Raw genomic sequence first — 21,686 nt, 5'->3', positions numbered from 1 at the left:
TTAGGAGGTTAAAAATGGTATACAACGTACTTTCCTTTATTTGCTGGCACTTGGAATATAACAGTCTTTGCTGGATCTATACACTGGACTCATCTGCAATTTGAGTGTTATGTATAATTTTAATTGCACATTATATTAAAGGTGTGAGGGTGGGTGGAAAGAATGGGAAAGCAGAGGAGATTTGAGTGTGTTGTTGGTATTGGAAAATTTTGAGTGAAATTTGGATTGGGCTTTGAACAGAAAAGGCTGAAGGGAAATGTAATGACCGGGTATGGAGTAAATAGGATGGGGAAAGGGGTGTTAGAAGAAGGGTCATGAACCAATGAAAGTAATTGCTCTTTGTATTGGAAGGATACAAAAAAAAATCTTTCTCCCAGAGGGTGGTGGTAGTCTGGAACTGTCTGTAGGGGTGGTTTAGGTTGTAAATAATCCACAAAGTTGTTGTGCTTCTAATTGGATACAATCCATTTTCAGCAGCAGCTCTTGTCCACTGGGAGGATGAGAATGAGGAAGGATCTGGTGGAGGTTTCCTGTGGCTGTAGTTGGCATGATTAATGTTTCCCCATTCTTGGCTTTGCCGCAATTGTCATACCAGAGGTTCCTGGGCATGTCCTCCACTTCCTAGTCATAAATATTGAGGTTGAGAATTTGTGACCAAATTTTCTCTTTGCTTTAATTTGGAACTTCATCGATATTGTCTTCCTAGAGGCCTTGCTGTTTTTCAATGTCACCTGCTGCCCTTGATTTGTCATTCAGTCGGATGACACCAAGTTAGAGTTGGATAATTTGCTGTTGGGTGAAGTCAATGACAGTCACTATTGTTCTTCAAAATGCTTCTTCCAGCAGGCACTGACTGCTAAGTTTACCTCCATTCTTGGTTCTCAGTGGAGTGGGGCCTTGTGGTGTTTAAGCCATGAATGGCTGACTGCACTGAAGAATTTGCATATGCCATGGTTATCAGCGAGTTGCTAGATATCCTATGATCTCCACCCATCATACACTGTAGCATATGAAGGAATGGGAAAAATAAGGTCCTGTATAAACCTGCCCCCACTGTAATATAACTCTCTGATAATAAAATCTCATGCTGGCTCTTGAAAACTTTCTGTACTTTCTCCATTTTCGAGAACCATTTCTGCAATGAAATTCATTATGGCTTTCAGTGCCATAATGAATCCAAGGGCCATCTGAGGAAAAAGTGTTTCAAAACCAAAATCTTCAATCTGGTACAAAGCTCGCCAACGAAGCTCTTGTATGCTTCTGAGACATGAACTAACAGACATGAAGCTATCGGTACCAAAGCGTTGGAGAGAGAATTGATTCTGCAATAAACTCAATTTCCTTTAACAGGATACGAAAACCAACCTTGGCATCCTCTCCCAGCCTAATATCCTCGCACCACACCCATAATTGCACTCAATGAGCTCTGATAGAGACTCCATGCTTTTTTGTGTACCTGACATCAGACCCTGCAACACACACCTGCTATTATAAGTTCTGTCACAGCAAGAAGAGGAGACTATTGAAGAATATTCTCCAAAAGCTTCCAGAAAAGCCAATTCCTGCTCCACAACCATTCAATGAAAATGCAGTGTTCAGGGAAACTATTTGTCAGGAACATAGTGTAAATGCAGACGGACACCACTTCCCAAAGTGGTGTCTCTCTCGCTCCCTATCAGTCAAGTATCCCTGGCTCACCTGTGATTGAATTTGTTTCCCTCATTGATCTCATTAGTCATCTTAGAACCACAACTGAATTAAAAGTAAGTAATTGTCAATTCTGATGGTCTGCCTATAAAGAAAGTCAAGGCAAAAAGTACTTGATGTATATTTGAAGAGCCATGACCTGCACTTAGTCCTTGGGCACGATGAATGTAAGATTACGTTAGATGGCTTTCTTTGCTGCAAAGGATGTGATTCTTGTGTACATCCATAATATTTGTGATTTGGTGTGACATATCTTGTGATCAATTGCTAAAAGTTTCATACTGTGAAAAGAGAATTATCTCATACTAACTGCTCAGCCACTGTTTCACCCTTTCAATCTGATGTCATGTTGATTCTACAACAGGTTGTTGTTTTTTGGCAATTGGAAGCAGGCAAAGCTCATTTGTCAGTGTAGTCTGAAGATTTACAAAATTTTCCAATATTTTGGGGCATTTATGGGTCGCATTCCACCGGATCAGTTGTCAGGCATCTAATATGTATATGTGATTGGGCAGGTTAGATAAAAACCCATCAGTGGATAACTTGATATCAATATTCAGTATTAAGAAGCATAGCAACAGCCATTTAATTCAGTTTGCTTGTGTCTGGATTGGTGTTGACGACACCATAGCTGTCAATTCTAACTCTGTTTCCCTGCCCCTGTAGTTCAGTACTTTTAAATGTTGTGGATGGTTTAGTTTGTGGTCTAGTCCAGTTATAATATCACTTTAAAATTTTTGTTTACCCCACAATAACCCAAAAGGCACTGTGGTAATACTGCTGTGGACTGGCCTACAAGCCGTGTGCCCTTCAAACAAAGAAATAAAGCAGTGTGTTCTATTCGTGAATGTGGTTCCCCATGCTCCGAAGAAAGCTCCCCAGGGAAATGTAACTATACCCCAATCTAGTTTTGCTGTACCCATTGGATTATATAATGATTGAAACTTAATGTACTTTTATTAATTTGACTATGTAAATATCTAATGTTTAAATAATAGACATTAGCAAGGAATGATAAATAGTCTTATTGCGCTGGAAAAAGAAACAGTCTGACAGGATGGGATTCACGTTCTCACTATTTTCCTATACTCTATGTTCACACCTTTTTTTCATTTTCCTGCTTTAATGGTTATTAATTTGTTTCTCATTTTATTCAGGGTTTGTGACTTGGTCATTCGATCAGTGCATTTGGAGTTGCAATAGAGAGCTGATTTGTGGGATATCTCCACATCACTATTTGAGCAGGATATTTCAGTAGATGATGTTTAAGAGACAGTGTGGGAGGTTTGTCCTAATGCCAGCAGAATTGAATTGGTTCTCTAATTCTGGTAATAACAACTAAATATTGTTCTAGTTAGCTTGTTGAAGATGCTGTTACCTGGTGCGAATATTGAAATGACTGCTGGCTTGTAAAGGTTAACATTGAATAACACAGAAAGGAGGCTCAATAATTCTCTAAAAGGGGCCATTGTGGGAACAGGTTTTGTGGAGTTCCACTTCTTATTGGCGAGTAGTAATTTGAGGATAAGTTTAAACTATCAGGACTAGGTAGTGATCCAGAGGAAGGAAGATGATATGAAATGTATCTGTGTTTAAAACTGTGCTGTTTATCAGGAAAGGGGAAGAACCACCACAGGATAAGGACCAGATCCTTCTGGAAAAAGAAGCTGAGGTAGGTTTTTGCAACCAGGTAGAAAATGTAGTTTCCTCTTTGTATAAAACATCTATTTCTCTTTGTGTTGATCATGTTAACAGTTCTAACGAATCACACAGTGATGTCATCAAGGAAGCTGAGTAGCATTGGAACATGTTAAAGTCACTGGTTAACTTTAAAAATAAATCCTGATCAAGCTTGTGCACATTAGTGCTATGATGTCTCTAATCAATTGGTGGTGATTACAGTTGATATGAATAAGCCAGATCATATTAGGGTTGGACCTGCTGTCCAGAATTGCTGCTTACAGTGCCTCCACTCTGGGTGCATATGCAGAGCCCTTCTCACAATTCCTAGGCAGCCACCCTCCTGTCCAAGGGCAATGTCTAGAACTGAGCCAGAGGGGACAAATTGCAACATTGCTTTCAAAGTGCCCCAACAGGCTTTAAAGATTTAAAGATTTATTTAAAAACACAAACTCTAATTAAAAATGTTAAATGAAAGAAAAGTATTCAAGAGCTTGTAATTCACTTCCTAACCCTCAGGAATAGAATTCCAAAAACCTGAAGATTCTGGAAATATGGGGGGGAAAAAACAGAAAATGCTGCAAATTCTCTGCAGTTCTAGCAGCGTCAGTGGAATGAGAAAGTTAATATTTCGAGACACTTTGCCAGAAGGGATTAAAATCTCTATTGAAATCATTAGGATCCGGAGCCGGCCCCAAGTCTGGCTGCCTGTTCACGATAAGTCTAAATCTCTGCATGAAGTGTAGAGGTCCTGGACTAATGGCTGAGCACTAATGTTTCCCTTCAGAAATAATAGCAAGAGCCAGACTGACATGACTTTGTCAACACCATAGTGTTCGATTACTATCATCTCACTGACCACATGGATATTATATGGAAAATGTGCATTTTGGAAACTGCCACGTTTTCACTGAAGTGACAACATATTTTCTTCTCTCTCTAAGTTACGTCGCATGCAACAGATGATTGCCCAGATGCAGGCTCAAATGCAAATGCAAATGCAGAAACCAGGTGGAGACGGAGACCCCAGTCAGCATGTCTAAATTGGAGAGTGAGTAAGCAAAACCCTTGAGTTGATGTGGAAGATTAACCGTAGTGTAGTACATGCCGTAAATGTGTTTTGCCAATGAATGGCACGGTAATCTGGAAATGAAATTGCAACTCTCAATGAAGCTTGGCTGAGGACGAGAGTTAAAAAAAAAACACCAATAGTTCTGAACTTGTGGTTGTGTGGATGGGATGGTAATCCTTGGAGGGAAATGTCTGCAGACATGGGGTAACATTGTAATTATTAAAGAATAAAGAGATGTGTGAATTGAATAGCAATTTTTAAGGAAATAATGGCGAGTTGGATATTTTTTGGTAACCCCTTAAAGCCACGTGTAATTTGGAATCTTATTTCCATACCCGTCAGATGTTTTGGAAAAGGTGAAGTCGGGATTCTCGCTTTAGAAAATATTTCTGTATTAGGAGTCTTGGGTTGGTGATGCTGGTGGTGAAGAGTAATGGGACAAGTCATAGAAAATAGGTGCAGGAGTAGGTCATTCGGCCCTTTGAGCCTGCACTGCCATTCAATATGATCATGGCTGATCATCGAGAATCAGTACCCTGTTCCTGCTTTCTCCCCATATCCCTTAATTCCATTAGGCCTAAGAGCTATATCCAACTCTCTTGACAGTCGCAACAGATGGCAATGATAAAAATAAATAATATGCAAAGATTGAAAGTGTTGCCATTGATTTAAGCCACTAATTTGGTTCTAAACTGCTGGACTAGTGAGGAAATAAGACAAAGGCTCAGAGTCTTCCAGAATGTTAGTATCAATGGGTTTTGAAAATTGGTGGCGAATTTCTGGGGATTGATTAAAGGGAAAGTACCACTAGAGAGAGATTAGTGTCTTCTGTTGCTAAATTTAAGCAAGGGCCAGTAATTGGACCAATCATCTCCCAAGTCTGCAAGGGCTTGGTGGAGAACATGGAGATTACATTTTTTTCCTGGCTGAACATTATGGAACCCAGGGTAACACCCGCAGCCATTCACAAAATGTTCACACAATTATGAATCTTTGGAATTCTGTGTCATGAAGGGCTGTGGAGGCTCGATCACTGATCTAATTCAAATCATGTCTGAAGAAGGGTCTCGACCCGAAACTTCGCCTATTTCCTTCGCTCCATAGATGCTGCCTCACCCGCTGAGTTTCTCCAGCATTTTTGTCGACCCAATTCAAATCAGAAGTCAGTAGATCTCTAGACTATAAGGGAATGTAGATATATGGGATAGGCCAGGAGAATTGGGATGAGGTAGAAGATCAGCCATAAACAGGTGGTTTATACCTTTTCCTAAGTGGGTTGAATTAGTCCTATGAATGTGTACCGTTTTTAAAAGTGCACTTTTATCATGTTGCAGGCAAAAATTGAAGAATTCCACAGCCCTGAAGCAGTGGTGAAGGAGGATTTGAAGTATAGAAAATGTGGTCTTGGCAGCCTGTGTTGACAGCTGATTTTTAATACTTAGTTCACATTGCAGTGTTGTAATCTTATGCCTGCAATTTATTTGAAGTTACTTTCACATTTTATTATATATTGCAATAATTTTGCATTGTTCACATTTTAAAATAATTTTCTACCAATGTATCTTTTATAAAGTTATAGCTTTCGACAACTTGGTAAAAGTATCTGCAACACTGGTTAAGGGTGTAAAAGCCACTAGTATTGGGAAAGGTTTGACTATGAAGAAATTCTAACCAATTCTGTTAAGTATTAGCTGCCTTAATAAATTTGGAGGACTTGGTCCAAGATTTGATTCCAAATGAGGGTACAAAGGTAGATGCTAGTTGTGTCAAAATTGGTTGAAATCTTCACTGTTGAACTGGTCATGCCTAATTCATTTTTTTCTTACTTAAGATTCCAACATTTGCTGTTTCTTACCTCCAGCATTGTCATTGTATTGTCAGTGCAGTCACTATTTAATACCCTTCTCATTCTATGTGGGAACTATACACTTCTGATCTAGTTGTGCAGCATAGCTTCAAACATTTCACATTCAACCCTATTATATTAAAAATCTGTCCATGATATATTTAGAAACCGTTACCTGAATTGTTTTTATGATGCAGTCTTTTAAAAGTTCAAGTACACTTATTGGATTGGGCATGGCCATCATTTCCCACTATAGAATGACTCTTGCTAATGAGGTGTATGAGAGAATATCTTCACAAAATAAGTCGTGTGTTGCTTGATCCTACCTGCACCCTAAGCAGTTGTGGGATGATCATCATTGTCAGATAAAGACGATATTGGTTAGTATCGAAACCTCAGACTTCGGTGGTCTTTTCTACTTTTCAATGAGAAATTGTTACTAAATTTAAATAAATTTGCTAGCATTTAAAAATGAGATGAGTGCACATTTGTTCAATTATAATTCTGTGTGTGCCTGCAGGTACGCTGTTGAATGTGTATTTGAATGTGTTCAAAAATCTGTTGTCTAGAAATCTGAAGCTTCAAATAGATTGCTGCCTGTCTGAGTGACTACAGTGTTTAGCAGATGAAGGGTTTTTGTTAATGCCTGTTTTAGTATTGCCTCCTGTATGCCAGGACATTCATGAGTTTTAGTAAATGGCTGTGCCAATTGAAGTTTGCAGGAAATATGTTTTAATCTTTAAAAAGTGTCACCTGATTATTTGCATTGATGTATATTGGGGATCGGGGAAGCTGGTGGGGGGTTTTCAGCTTTGGTGAATGGAAGGATTAAATCCATATTTCCATGAATGTGCATACTTTGTTGCTAACTTCCAGCTTGTTGAAATTTGCATTACGAAAATAATATTTGGCATTTAATGCCCATACATGGGAAGAAAATTTCAGGTGATTCTATTCTGTGCATCATCCTGTAAATTTAGGATACTTTGGGTGCCTGTTCAGGTTACTTATCAGTTGTTATGACGGTTTCTTGACTACCTTTTTAAAGCGTTGATTTCCAGATCTCTTATTTTAATTACATTTTTTTCCCCTTTTAATCCAGCAATTAAAATATATTCAGTAAGGCGTATGTCCCTACGATAAATAAATTCTATACCCTTTGAGTGCATGATCAGATCTCTAAAAAATGACTAAGCAAATCAAAAAGATATAAACTGTAACATTCTTTAAAAAGTAGTACTTTAACTCCACAAACATACTTGAAGATGTAATTCCAAATGTGTAGTCTAAACGGTTTATTAAAATTTACTTTTACACTAATGTCATCCATTTCGTTTAACCAGCAATGTACATAGCTGTTTGAAAACGGAAGTGTATTGTAACTGGAATGACAACAAAATGCTAGAAACATTCAGTAGCTCAAGCAGCACTATGGAAAGAGAAATAGTCAACAGCTCACAGATCTGAAATGCTATGGAATGCTAGGTCCTGTACCTGAATGTGTAAATGGACCTGTTACAAAAAAGAGGTATTGTGAACCAGGCATTCCGACAGTGAATTTGTTCAGATTAGTAGTTTGATATATATGATTCTCCTGCCAATCCATGATGTAGCACGTTAACTGTGAATTTGATAAGATGCTCTCCGTGATAGTACACAAATCATATTAATGAGCAGAGGAAAGTGTAATTTGCCACAGCTAATGACTTCCCTCTTAGATGGCACGGAATTGTGAACTAATATACTGATGAGATCTAGAAACACAATTGTTTTGTATTTTGTTATTTTCGTATTTGAAAAGTATTAACTTGGTGTAGAGGTGGCATTAATCACATCTCAATATGTCGTTCTGATATCACTCTCCAAATAGCAACCAGTTTATACACTCTTCCCAATTAACAGATTGTCATGTTTTATATTGAAACTTTTGATGTGCATTTGTGTGGCCTTAAAGCCTACATCTTTTAGGTGCCAATAATTGATTTTAAATTTGTGTAACAGGATAAGCCTTCATACCTGTCACCTGGCTCTTATTATACTATTGCTTTTGCCTTTAATTAAAACAATTCCTTGTTATATACTTGTGTACAGACAACCCACCCATTACACAGGAGAGGGGTTCGGGTTCCCAGAAAACGGTTCATGTTGCGATTTTTCCATAACTCAAAGCTGTCTCATACACAAATGCGTCAAGAAATGAAAGTTGAAAAAAGTTTTTTGAAAATTCTATAAAAACTAATTCTATTCTGTATCTCAATTTTTTGGGTGGAAATGTGTCAATTCTGTAAGCTACTCCTTGAATGGCTGTAACACTGGAGTCGTCTGTATTGGCTAAATATTAGTTAGATAGTAAATAAGTTTGGGGAATGGCCAGGGAACAATCTTTCTATAGTGTGAAGGCAATTCATGTAAATGGAGTAAAGAGTTTGGAGAATGCATTTTCCGACAACTTTTTTTTGTACTTTACATGTTGATGTATTTGTGATTCATTTGCAAAGCTTTTATACTGCCAAAATATTGATGAGACTGTTACTTCTGTTTTTAAAATGTTAGATTTCAACTATTTCAGAACTGTTAACCATTTCAGTATTACCCAGTTACCATGTTTAAATTCTGGAATGTTCAGTGATCCAGGATTCTCTCGACTGTACTCAGACCTGTGGATCACCAAATCTATTGTTGTAATGAAAGATGAAACAGCAATAATAAAACATAACCTTGCTTAACTGCTCAGTAGTAACAATTTTATTTATTTTTAATTACGTCCTTCAACGAAGTGCTACAATAAACACTGTAGACCAAGCTGACTTTTTTCTTGTATGTTGCATATTGTGGGTGAAATAATTAGGACAAATTAATATTCCCATGGTGACTTAGAGAAAAGATCCAAGTTTATTTACATCCAATCTGTTCAAGTTTTAGATTGTGTACAAAATATGTCTATTCCCTTCTGCAGAGAACTTTGTAGCACCACATAGATCAACTCTTGCCTACCTTTCATCGCAACATCCCTTTGCCAGTTAAATCAATTTCCTTGGATAGAAATTCTTGTTCCCTTGTATTCCATTGTGTGATGGTTCCTGGGAACCAGGTCAGAGTTTGTTGATGAATTTAGTATGCTCGCTGTTCATGCAAGTTTTCCAATTTCTATGGAATTGTCACAAGTTGCTGTTCACCTCGATGTTTTCATATCATATGAGTTTGAAACATTAGTTAAAACTTAAATGGATAGGAGAATGTAGCTTCCATGTGCTAAATGCGTGCTTAAGCTATTAAGGTATCTCAACTTAAGTGGCAAATAGTCCTGTGTTTTCCGACTTCATATTTGAAATCCACAGAAAAAGTTAATCCATTACTTAATTTTTTTTCCAATCAACACATACTTTTAAATCCTCAAAAACATGTTTTTTCCCCAACCCAATTTGCAAGTTGCTATTTTCAGCCAGTACCTTGCAAATTGGAATCTGAAAGTAATTAAGCCATTAACTGATAGTTAGGATGGGCCTTATCTGGGAAATGGAGAAGGGATGGTGATCCAGGGAGGGACTTGCAATGAGTTGTTCAAAAATAGTGAATCAATGAAGAATGTAATAGATTTTCATTTTTTTGCTGAGAACCTGGTGAAGGTCAGTGGCGTTCTGTAATATGGGCATATTTCCACTTACTTCCTGGCCCAGCTGTTGGGAAAATCTATCCCATCTTTCTGGAAATGTTTTCACATGTACAGTATTCTGAAAATATCACAGTGAAAAATATTGCAGTTGTAAAAATATTGAAATTGCAAGCAACTTATACCAATAAAAACTGAATTTGGAAAAATGCAATGAAAGTCATTATAGATAAACATTGTTACACTTGTTCAACATATGGTACACATGACAACTCAAATCTTCATTCCAGAGCAGTAAGACCCATCAGCATAATGTACACAAAAAACACAATTACGTTTAAAGTGATAACATCATGCTTTGCTTGGATAGAATTCCATGTAAATTAATCGCACTGGTTGATCATTTGTTAATTTATTATGAGTCAAGTGTGAGTAGATAGCCACTAGATTATTCTAGTTTCAGGTGCACAATGGCAAATTCTTAATGAAAATCAAATCTCTCCCTCTTGCTCCTCTTCATCCCAGCCACATGACTCAATTTGTCCATCCTGAGGAAAGTCAACTTCCAGATCATAAACAAATTCTGGGTCATTGGGCTTTCTCCTGTTCTTTTCAAACAATTCATCCATTATTTTTTTCTTTTTTGCCAATTCATTGTCATCAAGTTTATTGAGATCTTCCTCTGGGTTAATGGGGTTTGTCCTCACAAATGCCTCCAAACTATTTTCAAGGCTTAGCCCATTCAGGCAGTCCTTCAGAAGCTGGTACAATTTCTGCAGTTGCTGTTGTGACACTCCATCGAGGTATAGCTGATGTCGAGGGTTATTCTTAATCTCTTCTGCAGCTCGACTGCAATCTATTGTGGAAATATTTTCAAAAGAAAAATGATATTAGATGTAATATTAATTTATTCATCTTCCATCATTAGACTCCCTTTCGAACTTTTTCTCGATTCAAATAAGAGTTTAAAATTATGCATCAAGGAAGAAAATCGGAGGTTATCCATTAGGCTTAAGGATAATGGAATGTCATTGTAGAGCCTACGAGATTTTGACAATTATTCAATCAGCCCTATTGTGCTACAGCTTTTGACCATCTCCTCGTATCTAAAGCAGCTCACTGCTGGAAGAATAGACATAAAAAGAAGGATTAACATGCTAATATACCAGGGCTGGTGCAACCAGCTTCAATAATCATGCAAAAGGGTCAACTCTTTCAAAGCTGACAATAGGCCAAACAGCTCCTTTTGTGACATTTCATTTTAGATTTCAGAGAAATCAGCTTCTATAGATCAATTACTTTTTCCTATCAGTCCTTCCTATAAATTACTCCAGGGCACGCATCAAATCTTTTGACAAGGCATTTTTCACACAGTTTGGATTTCCATCTACCAAGTTAAATAGGCAAAGCACACTGATCTCTGCCCTAATCCCTAATATTCTGCTTGCAAAGCTCTTTTACTCTGGTTACCAGTATTCATTATTACCTCAGTTAAAAAAAAAAAAGTTCATTTCTTCTGTACAACAAGGAAACAGATCATCTTATTTGTTGGCTGCAGATCATCATCATCATCATTCTTGCACCAATAAATTACTGTTCATTTAAACAAATACTTTATGCTGTTACGTTCATTCTTTATACCTTACATTGCCATAACGTACTCCTATAACTACCTACACAAGTGGAAAATGTGTAATTAACACTAGGTTAAATGTTTATTTTAATCACGGTATCCTCTCCAAGTTGGATTGTAAAATCTTTTTTTAAATCATCCAACAATATGTAGGTGGAGCAGGATTATTTTTTTTCACTTATGGTACAGGAGCCTAGGAGTGTTGGCAGAGCAAAGTGAAAGGCCAGTAAGAAAGCTTGTAATATACTTGGATTTGTAGGCAGGAGCAATCAATACAAAATTAATGTGTTAACTATTGTCTCGGAGTGATATGAGCCAGGTGCAAGCAAATGCAATATGCCTTGGATAGGGCATCTTGATCAACATGGACGAGTTGGGCCAAATGGAGCATTTCAGTGCTGTATGACTATTACATACACAATACTCCACAAAAATCTGCAGAACCACCTAATAATCATTTGAATCTCTCCACTCTTTCTATGATCTGCATTCACCAGGCTTGTTTGTACAGTGTTGAATGGGCCAGTTGTTATTAAACACAAATTAAATCCTCACCTGAAAATCTGGAAAAGTTTCGAATAGGTATGAGTCTTTGTCGAGTCTTCTTAGTATTTTCATCTTCATAGATTAAAACAATGGTGGGTGGTTTAAATTTAACACCACATTTCCTTGGAATATAGGTCATCTTGTTTCAGCTGCAAGACTAAAATTGTAGTCAATTCATCAGCAAGATGTGGGAATTAATGATATGACAATCAGTAATTCTCTGCATGTCTCTAGCTATCTTCAGAATCATTTTCCACTTTTTAAAATGATTGTTTATAATCCACGAGAAATCCTATTTGGGGGAAAAAACGTAAATTAAAATAATAGTTTCTTGCAAAATTTTAGAATACAGGTGTTGGTTGCAGTATTGAATACACAGATATTACACCTGAAATGACGTGCTTCAGTTTATTCAATGTGACCACATTGACGCTCTGGCTAAGAAAACGCATAAACATTTTTATTTTCTGTGACTTAGGAGTTGTCTATATCCGTTTTCATAAAAATTCTTAACATTTTAACATAATCTCTGTTTTCTGTATGGTCCTTGATTAATACTTGCTCCACTAGGCTAGCTCATTTTCCAGAATCAGGTCCATCAATGCCACCTTTTTTTTTTAATGTGCTGCTTCCCTCATTTTCTTTGCTTCTTTCCTTTGTATCTTGGAATATTTAGAATGCAATCCTCCTCATTTTCAGCCAGGTCTCCGTTCATGCCATGGGCAAGTGGGGTGAGGAATGTCTAATGATGTTGAATGCAGATAAGTGTGAGCCGTTGCATTTTGGAAAGTCAAACTAGCACAGGAACTTCACGGTGAATGTTAGGGCCCTGGGGAGTGTTGTAGAGATAGGGATTTAGAAGTAAAGGTACATAGTGCCCTGAGAGTGGCATCACACTCGGGTGGTCACGAAAACTTTGAGTACATTGACCTTCATCAGTCAGGGTATTGAGTAGAGAAGTTGGGACATTATGCTACAATTGTATGAGACTTGTGAAGTCACCTTGCTATAGGAAGGATATCTCTAAGCTGGAAAGAGTGCAGAGAATATTTACGAGGATGCTGCCAGAACCCAAAGGCCTGAGCTACAGGGAAATATTAGGCAGACTTGGACGTTATTCCTTGAAGCGTGGCTAAGGGTGATCTTTTGGAAAACATGAGGGGACATGATAGGGTAAATGCACAGAGTCTTTTACTCAGGGCAAGGGAATCGAGAACTAGAGGACCTTGGTGAGCGGAGCAAGACTTAATAGCTACTCGGAGGCAATTTATTCACACAGAGTCATCGGGTGGCACTGCGCGTGGCAGCCTCGCCAGCAGTTTGTCCGTCCTTTCGCCCTTTTTGTTATTATTAGTCTGTCTTAAAATATGTTTTTGGAGGTTTCTTAGTCTTTTTTTATGTGGGGGAGGTGGGAGAGGGGAAAGAGTTTCCCAGTCACTTCCTGGTCGAGGATGCATCTTTTCTCCGAGTCACATCTTCTCCCCCCCCCCCCCCCCCCCCGCGGTCTACCAACTGGATTGACGTTGTCTTTCCTGCCGGAGACCAGCCAGAGCTTCAGCAGTGGCGCAGCGCTGAATTCCATCGTGGAGTATCAATCAAAGGTATCAAAGGTATTTTACTAGTCACATTCACATACACCGAGGTGTAGTGAAGTGAAATGCTTTTTTCCATTTTGCAGTACACAAAAGAATACAGACATAACACCAATGAGAGTCTTAAACACAAAGAACATCCCCCCACAATGGCTCCCACCATGAGGGAAGGCACAAAGTTCAGTCCCCAACCCCAGTTCACCCATAGTCGGGCCTATTGAGGCCGCCACAGTTGCCTCTACGGAGGCCCGATGTTCCTGGCCGTTCTCGCCGGGTGGTGGTGCTCCGGCATCGGGAGAGTCCTCACAGCGGCTTGGGAACCCTGGAATGGCCGCCTCCGTACTGGAGGCCGCGGCTTCCGAAGCCGACAAGGCCGCGCTGGTTGGAGCTCCACAACTGGCGATCTCGTCGCGAGATCCCAGGCTCCCGGTGTAAAGTTCAGCGCCTGGGATCGCCGTGTTGAAGCTCCGGAGTGTTGGGCCTGCTGATTAACACCATGGAGCTGTGGTTTGCGGGTGGCGCAGACTCTAACATCGCGGAGGTCTGGGACCCCTTGCCGGGGGGGGGGGGGGTCGCCAGTCTTGAAGCTCCGCCCAGCTCGGTCTGTGGATTTCGGGAGCCGCGGTCTACAGTAGGAAGTGTCCAATTCGGAAACTCCAAGCTGCTGAGAGTGTTCTTCCATTCCGACGTCGGAACTCCGATCATCCAGGCGAGTGGGCCTGAACATCGGGCCGCTCTAGAGGCGACTGCGGAGGGCTCAAAGGCCCCGACCATGGGTGAACAAAGAGGAAGATGACTGAACTGTATTGCCTTCCCTCACTGTGGGAAATGTTGATGAGGATGATGTGTGGGGATGATGTTTATGTTAAACTCTATTGTGCATTATGTTCTTTTTATTCGTATGGCGGGTTGGTAACTCAAAGCTCAGTGTACCAATTGGTGCATATGACAATAAATGGAATTGAATGAGCTGCCAGAAGAGGTAGTTGATGCAGGTACTAGAACAGCATTTATAAGGTACTTGGGACTGGTACATGGATAAGAAAAGTTACGAGGGGTATGGGGCAAATGCAGTCAAATGGGACTAGCTTAGATGGGGCATCTTGGATGGCATAGACAAGTTGAGCTGAAGGGCCTGTTTCCGTGCTCTATGATTCCAACTGCAACTCATCGGCCATATTTCATTTGCTCCTTGCATTTACTTATATGCACACTAATCTTAAATGTTGTTCTCATAGTGTATGCTTATTTACATCTCTCATGTTTTGTTCCCAACTTCCTTTGCCCACAGCATAAATAAATGTTTCCATAAGCACAGTCGGTCCGCTCTATCATGGTTTCAATATCCCAGGAATCTGAAGTCCTCCCTTCCACATCATCTGTCCTACCATACTTATCGATCCTCCCATTTCTATACCCAATGACACAGAATAAACATGGGAGTACCACATTTGCAAGTCCAACTTCTGAATCTCTTTCCAATTTCTTAAAATCTGCTTTCAGGATCTCACCCTTTTTTTCTAACAAATCTATTGATACTGATATCAACCACTGTCTTTCTGCTCACTCTCCCCTTCTGGAATGTTCTGCAGCTGCTCAATTAACTCAACTTGGCATCGAGAGCCTACTTAACATTCTGATTGCATGTTCTGCTCCACTGACTAAAGAATCCCTGTAGCTGTTGCTCTCGTAACCTTTCTCTTCCCTGTACAGCAGAGTTACTCATGCTCTATGTCCTGAAGGCCAGCTGCAATCTCCAGGGTAACCTCTCTTCCAATAGTGTTTAAAACAAAATTTCCAGAGGATGGGTCTCACATGAAACGTTGACAAATGTCCTTCCACAGATACTGTTCCTCCAGCACTTCAGTCTCTGGTGTCTCCAGTATTTAATAATGGGTTTTCCTGATCCACATGTCAAATCTGCCGACGACAACACTGTTGTTGGACAAACTATGGACTATGTCAGAGTATAGGATGGAGATCGATCGACTGACCAAATGGTGCCAAAACAGCAACCTTGCTATCAACGTCAGTAAAACCTGACTGACTGAAGGAACTGATTGTTCAAGAAGGAACTGCAGATGCTGGAAAATCGAAGGTACACAAAAATGCTGGAGAAACTCAACGGGTGCAGCAGCATCTATGGAGCGAAGGAAATAGGTAATGTTTCGGGCCAAAACCCTTCTTCAGACTGATAGGGGGTGGCGGGGAGAAGGAAGTAAAAAGGGAGGAGGAGGAGCCCGAGGGCTGGGGGATGGGAGGAGACAGCTCAAGGGCTAAGGAAGGGGAGGAGACAGCAAGGACTAACAAAATTGAGAGAATTCAATGTTCATGCCCGCCGAATGCAGGCTCCCCAAGCAGAATATGAGGTGCTGTTCCTCCAATTTCCAGTGTTGCTCACTCTGGCAATGGAGGAGACCCAGGACAGAGAGGTCGGATTTTGAATGGGAGGGGGAGTTGAAGTGCTGAGCCACTGGGAGGTCAGGTAGGTTCTTGCGGACCGAGCGGAGATGTTCGGCGAAACGATCGCCCAACCTCCACTTAGTCTCACCGATGTAGATCAGCTGACATCTAGAGCAGCGGATGCAGTAGATGAGGTTGGAGGTGATACAGGTGAACCTCTGTCGCACTTGGAACGACTGCTTGGGTCCTTGAATGGAGTCGAGGGGGGAGGTAAAGGGACAGGTGTTGCATTTCTTGCGGTTGCAACGGAAAGTGCCCGGGGAGGGGGTGGTACGGGAGGGAAGGGAAGAATTGACAAGGGAGTTGCAGAGGGAGCGGTCTTTGCGGAAGGCAGACATGGGGGGAGATGGGAAGATATGGCGAGTGGTGGGGTCGCGTTGGAGGTGGTGAAAATGACGGAGGATTATTTGTTGTTTGTGCCAGCTGGTGGGGTGAAAGGTGAGGACTAGGGGGACTCTGCCCTTGTTGCGAGTGCGGGGATGGGGAGAGAGAGTAGTGTTGCGGGGTATGGAAGAGACCCTGGTGCGAGCCTCATCTATGGTGGAGGAGGGGAATCCCCGTTCCCTGAAGAATGAGGACATTTCAGAACTGATTGTTGATTTTCAAAGTTAAAGGCTGAGGATCCACAAACCTGAATTGATTTAAAAACTTTACATTGCTGGACGTGCATATTTCTGAAGGTCTGTCCTGGACCCAGAACATCGATGTAATCATAAAGAAAGCTTATCTACTTCCTTAAATGACTAAGGAGATTTGGTATATTAACAAATGCTCTCTTGAACTTCTATAGTTGTACAGTAGAGAGCATATTGACTGGTTATATCACGACCTAGTTTTGCATGCCCAGGAACAAAAGAAGATTGCAAAATGTAGTGAACAGGGTCCATCATGGGTATTGAGAGGGAGAAGGGTAAATCGGAGGTGTAAGTATTACAGTTGAACAAAGGGGTCCATGGGGCCAAGAGGGAGGAGCTGGCCAAAGTTGACTGGAAAGATACCCTAGCAGGGATGACAGTGGAACAACAATGGCAGGTATTTCTGGGAAAAATACAGAAGCAGGATCAGTTCATTCCAAAGAGGAAGAAAGATTTAAGGGGAGTAAGGGGCGACCATGGAGGACAAGGGAAGTCAGGGACAGTATAAAATAAAAGAGAAGAAGCACAACATAGCAAAGATGAGTGGGAAGTCAGAGGATTGGGTAATGTTTAAAGAGCAACAGAAGATAACTAAAAAGGCAATATGGGGAGAAAAGATGAGGAATGAGGGTAAGCTAGCCAAGAATATAAAGGAGGATAGTAAAAGCTTCTTTAGGTATGTGAAGAGGAAAAAATTAGTTAAGACCAAAGTTGGATCCTTGACGACTGAAAAACGTGAATTTATTATGGGGGAACAAGGAAATGGCAGATGAGTTGAACAGGTACTTTGGATCCGTCTTCACTAAGGAGGACACAAACAATCTTCCTGATGTACTAGTGGCCAGAGGATCTGGGGTGACAGAGGAACTGAAGGAAATCCACATTAGGCAGGCAATGGTGTTGGGTAGACTGATAGATCCCCAGGGCTTTATGGTCTGCATCCCAGGCTACTTTAGGAAGTGGCTCTAGAAATCGTGGACGCATTGGTGATAATTTTCAGGATCAGTTCCTGTGGATTGGAGGGTAGCTAATGTTATCCCACATTTTAAGAAAGGTGGGAGAGTGAATACACAGAATTATAGACCAGTTAGCCTGACATTGGTGGTGGGCAGATGCTGGAGTGAATTACAAAAGATGAAATAGCGCAGGGCTCGAAATTAACGGTTGCCCGGGTGCCAATGACCACTCAAAGTGCCACCGGGCAACCTAAACGGCGAGTCATTTTGCCCGGCTTGGCAACTTCGTTTATACCGAAGATAGACACAAAAACTGGAGTAACTCCGCGGGTCCGGCAGAATCTCTGGAGAAAAGGAACGTGACGTTTTGTGTCAGCGACGGTTGTGGGAAAGATGCTAAGTGTGGCGTGACGGTTGGTCGGAGCGAATGTCGGGCCCCGCACAGCAGCAGCGGCGACGCCGACGGATCCATCTCCTCCTCCTGCACCCCGCCCCGCCCAGCCTGTTAGTGGCAGCTGCTGCCACTCCGCCAAAGGACCCTTGGAGGAGGGAGGTGTCGGTCAGAGGCGGAAGTAGAGTAGGGGTAGGGGGAGGGGGTGATTGAAGGAGGGAGACATACGAAAACACACTCGGCAGTCTGCACCGCAGCCAGGACCGATCCCGGTCTCCGGCGCTGCAATCGCTGCCGAACCGCTACTGGACCATCCCCGTCCCCACCCGAGAGTCCTCACTGACATCCCCTGTGCTCCCCACTCCCGCCCCCCCATCTATTCATCCTGCACTGATCTCCCTAGCCACCTCGCATTGATTCTCCTGCCACTCCCCATCAATCCTACACTGGTCCCCCAATTCATTTTGTACTGTCACCCCTTCATCCTGCACTGCTCCTCCCATCCATCCTGCACAGATCCCCCCATTCAACCCCATTGACATCCCCCGCGCTCTCCCCTCATAATTTTACCTACTCCAACCAACACTCACTAATTCTCCTGCCTCAATCCATCCAATCCACACCAATTGCCTTCTCAAGCCCCCCCACTACCATCTATCCATCCTGCACTGATTCATACCCCCCCCCCCCCCCCCCCCTATTGTGCATGTCTTCAGCTAACATTGACATGTTTGATAATATGTTTTAATTCCCCATCCTGCACTGATTATTATTAAATGGTTCAAGTTGGGAAAACGGGAAAAGTAAAACCGCAGTGTTCGATTGTCACTGACACGTTATTATCAAGGGGAATGTTATATGGGTCCTTGTTCATCAGTGCTGTAGTTATTTAATGAGCAACATACAAATACTCAATAGAATTACCTTTATTTATCCAGATTTTACTTCACATGAAAGTAAGCATGCAGAGGTAAAGCTGGGTGGCAGTGTGGCAGTGAAGCTATGAGAAGCAAATGGCATGTTGGCCTGGCAGATCATAAACATGTGAGAGGAGTAGAGATTATTATCTAGGAGCAAGTGGGAGGGGTCCTTCTGCTTGTTCATCAGTTGTATAGAGGGAATTATTGATTGACCAATGAAAGTAACCTGGTACAGCAGGCAGTTGTGTGCAGTTTTTGCCTTCATAACAAGAGGAGTTGAGTAATTTGAGGAAGGTCAGTTTCAGGGCTATTGAGAGGGAGTGAGTAGCGTAGGTTCTCCAATTTGAGGAAGGTAATTCTGGCCTGGATGGAGGAATTCCCTGGATGGAGTCAAATGCTGAGAGAATGGAGTGGCTGGGCTTTTATACTCTGGAATTTAGAAGGATGAGAGGGACTCTTATTGAAACATATAAGATTATTAAGGGTTTGGACATGCTAGAGACAGGAAACATTTTCTCGACGTTGGGGGAGTCCAGAACCAGGGGCCACAGTTTAAGAACAAGGGGTAAGCCATTTAGAACGTAGATGAGGAAACACTTTTTCACACAGAGAGTTGTGAGTCCGTGGAATTCTCTGCCCCAGAGGGCGGTGGAGGCCAGTTCTCTGGATACTTTCAAGAGAGAGTTAGATAGGGCTCTTAAAGATAGGGGATATGGGGAGAAGGTAGGAACGGGATACTGATTGGAGATGATCAGCCATGATCACATTGAATGGCGGTGCTGGCTCGAAAGGCCGAATGGCCTACTCCTGCACCTATTGTCTATTGACCTCCCCACCATCAAAGGGGTCTACAGGATCCTCAAAAAGGAAGCCAACATCATCAGAGACCCACACCACAATGTCCACCCTCTCATTTCACTCATGTCATCGCGAAGAAGGTATAGGAGTCTGAAAACTGTAACATCCGAGTTCAGGTGCAGCTTCTTTCCAACTACCATCAACCTTTTAAAACAACCTCCAAATAATCTCCAAACTACATTGGGCATTGTTTTTATCTTTGCACTAATTTTACATCCATACAGAACTTATTTTATTGTTGTTCATTATCATGTTTACAGAGTACCATGTATCTGTCTGTTGTGCTGCTGCAAGTAAACAATTATCTCCATACAGCCTAATAACCACAACCACCTCTTAAGAATTGGCTCAAAAACACTTTATCTGAGCTTTTGATCTTTTGAATAGACCAATATTATGCAAGGTCAACATGGTCAATACATTTGTTCCTTCTCAACATTCTCAGCAAAAGAAAATTACACTTAAAATAAATCACCAGAAAATTGAGAAATGATCTTTGAGTTCTAATACAATTCATAATTCAAGAAGCTCTTTTGTGCTTTTGCAGACATTTTGCAAAGAGTTTAAACTCCAGGACAGTGAAAACCCCAAAGTAACTAGACAGCGGTGTGTTTAATTTATTAAATATGGAAACAAAGTAACGTCATCCAGAATAAGATGCAAAGATCTGAAGACCAACATCCCAGAGCAAAACACTGTAGGAAGATCCACAAAAAAGTTGGAGAAACTCAGCGGGTAAGAAGGAATTGCAGATGCTGGAAAATCGAAGGTACACAAAAAAGCTGGAGAAACTTAGATGCTGCTGCACCCGCTGAGTTTCTCCAGCTTTTTTGTGTACCTTCGATGTTCCAGCATCTGCAGTTCCTTCTTAAACACTGTAGGAAGATCAATTGGTCTCAGCCAGTAATAAGAGCTTGGAGTGAGATTTACCAAATGTTCAAAGAAACACATGCAAAATATTTTTACTCAATAAAGGAAAAGTTTAAAATCATGTTCAGAGAAAAAGGAGTATTTGATGGAATTCCAAACCCCAGGACCCAGATAGTTGACAGCACAGATGCCAATTGGAGATTAAATTTGATTTTTTTTTAAAGGCCAGAAATGGCTATATAGCATTAATACAGCCAGGAAAATATGAGGCCGGGGGGCTGAATACATTAAGCCTTTTTACAGAGACTACTTTCCTGCTGAAGATAGACACAGAATGCTGGAGCAACTGAGCGGGTTAAGCAGCATCTCCGGAGAGAAGGAATGGGTGACGCTTCGGGTCGAGACCCTTCTTCAGATTGTACTGCTTTTAGTTAGTAATTACTATTAATCACAACACGAATTATTATTCTCTTGAATATTTAATAACAGCCGATATTGCATTTACGAACAAAAAAAAACCGAAAGATATAAATATACAATTTATGATTTTGTCCCAAAAGTACTCCACACATTACAGACACCCCTATAACATGAACGCCTGATTTAGTTCTTACTGCTGTTCACATATCACTGCTATTGTATTGGTTGCTACAAATTGTTACCAATATTAATAAAGAACTCGCAATTTTTTTAATCGTTAGTTCTTACATTAAATAATCGTTAAACAGCAGCATTCAATGCAAGGTGCAATTAGTGAAAATACAAACCTCGGGGAGACTGAACTGGGCCTCGTTTCCTTGGCAACCACGCCCTTCAGGGAGCTTTCTGAGACAAGGTGCCTGAAAAAATGAAACATTCGAAGATCGCAGTACGTCTATTTTCACAAACCATTAAGTCGGCTAAAAAA

The 21,686-nt window shown here is 41.0% G+C and overlaps 2 protein-coding genes across 5 annotated transcripts in view; one reads left to right on the top strand and one right to left on the bottom strand.

The window, feature by feature from the left end:
* LOC129703468 (septin-2) overlaps positions 1-9,033 on the top strand; it is a 50,417-nt gene extending 41,384 nt beyond the window's left edge. For all 3 annotated transcript variants that reach the window (XM_055645952.1, XM_055645951.1, XM_055645953.1), the window contains exons 11-13: positions 3,322-3,379; positions 4,332-4,438; positions 5,794-9,033. In XM_055645952.1, the coding sequence (XP_055501927.1) occupies positions 3,322-3,379; positions 4,332-4,430 (157 nt within the window). In that variant the 3' untranslated portion in view covers positions 4,431-4,438; positions 5,794-9,033. The remainder of the gene's footprint in view (positions 1-3,321; positions 3,380-4,331; positions 4,439-5,793) is intronic.
* Position 9,034: 1 nt separating this feature from the next.
* cep19 (centrosomal protein 19) lies at positions 9,035-21,629 on the bottom strand. 2 transcript variants are annotated; one of them, XM_055645958.1, is made up of 3 exons: positions 21,547-21,629; positions 12,104-12,386; positions 9,035-10,771 (listed from the first exon to the last, which is right to left on the bottom strand). In XM_055645958.1, the coding sequence occupies exons 2-3, from the start codon at positions 12,231-12,233 to the stop codon at positions 10,407-10,409; spliced, it is 495 nt and encodes a 164-aa protein (XP_055501933.1). In that variant the 5' UTR covers positions 12,234-12,386; positions 21,547-21,629; the 3' UTR covers positions 9,035-10,406. The 2 variants fall into 2 exon arrangements, with proteins under 2 accessions (XP_055501933.1, XP_055501934.1); XM_055645959.1 differs by having other exon boundaries at positions 12,104-12,251; positions 21,547-21,624.
* Positions 21,630-21,686: the final 57 nt, after the last annotated feature.

This window comes from Leucoraja erinacea, chromosome 14 (assembly GCF_028641065.1).
Source record: "Leucoraja erinacea ecotype New England chromosome 14, Leri_hhj_1, whole genome shotgun sequence".
Lineage (NCBI taxonomy): Eukaryota > Metazoa > Chordata > Chondrichthyes > Rajiformes > Rajidae > Leucoraja > Leucoraja erinaceus.
Note: the sequence above shows the minus strand (reverse complement) of the source record. Positions and strands in the feature narration are given on the sequence as shown.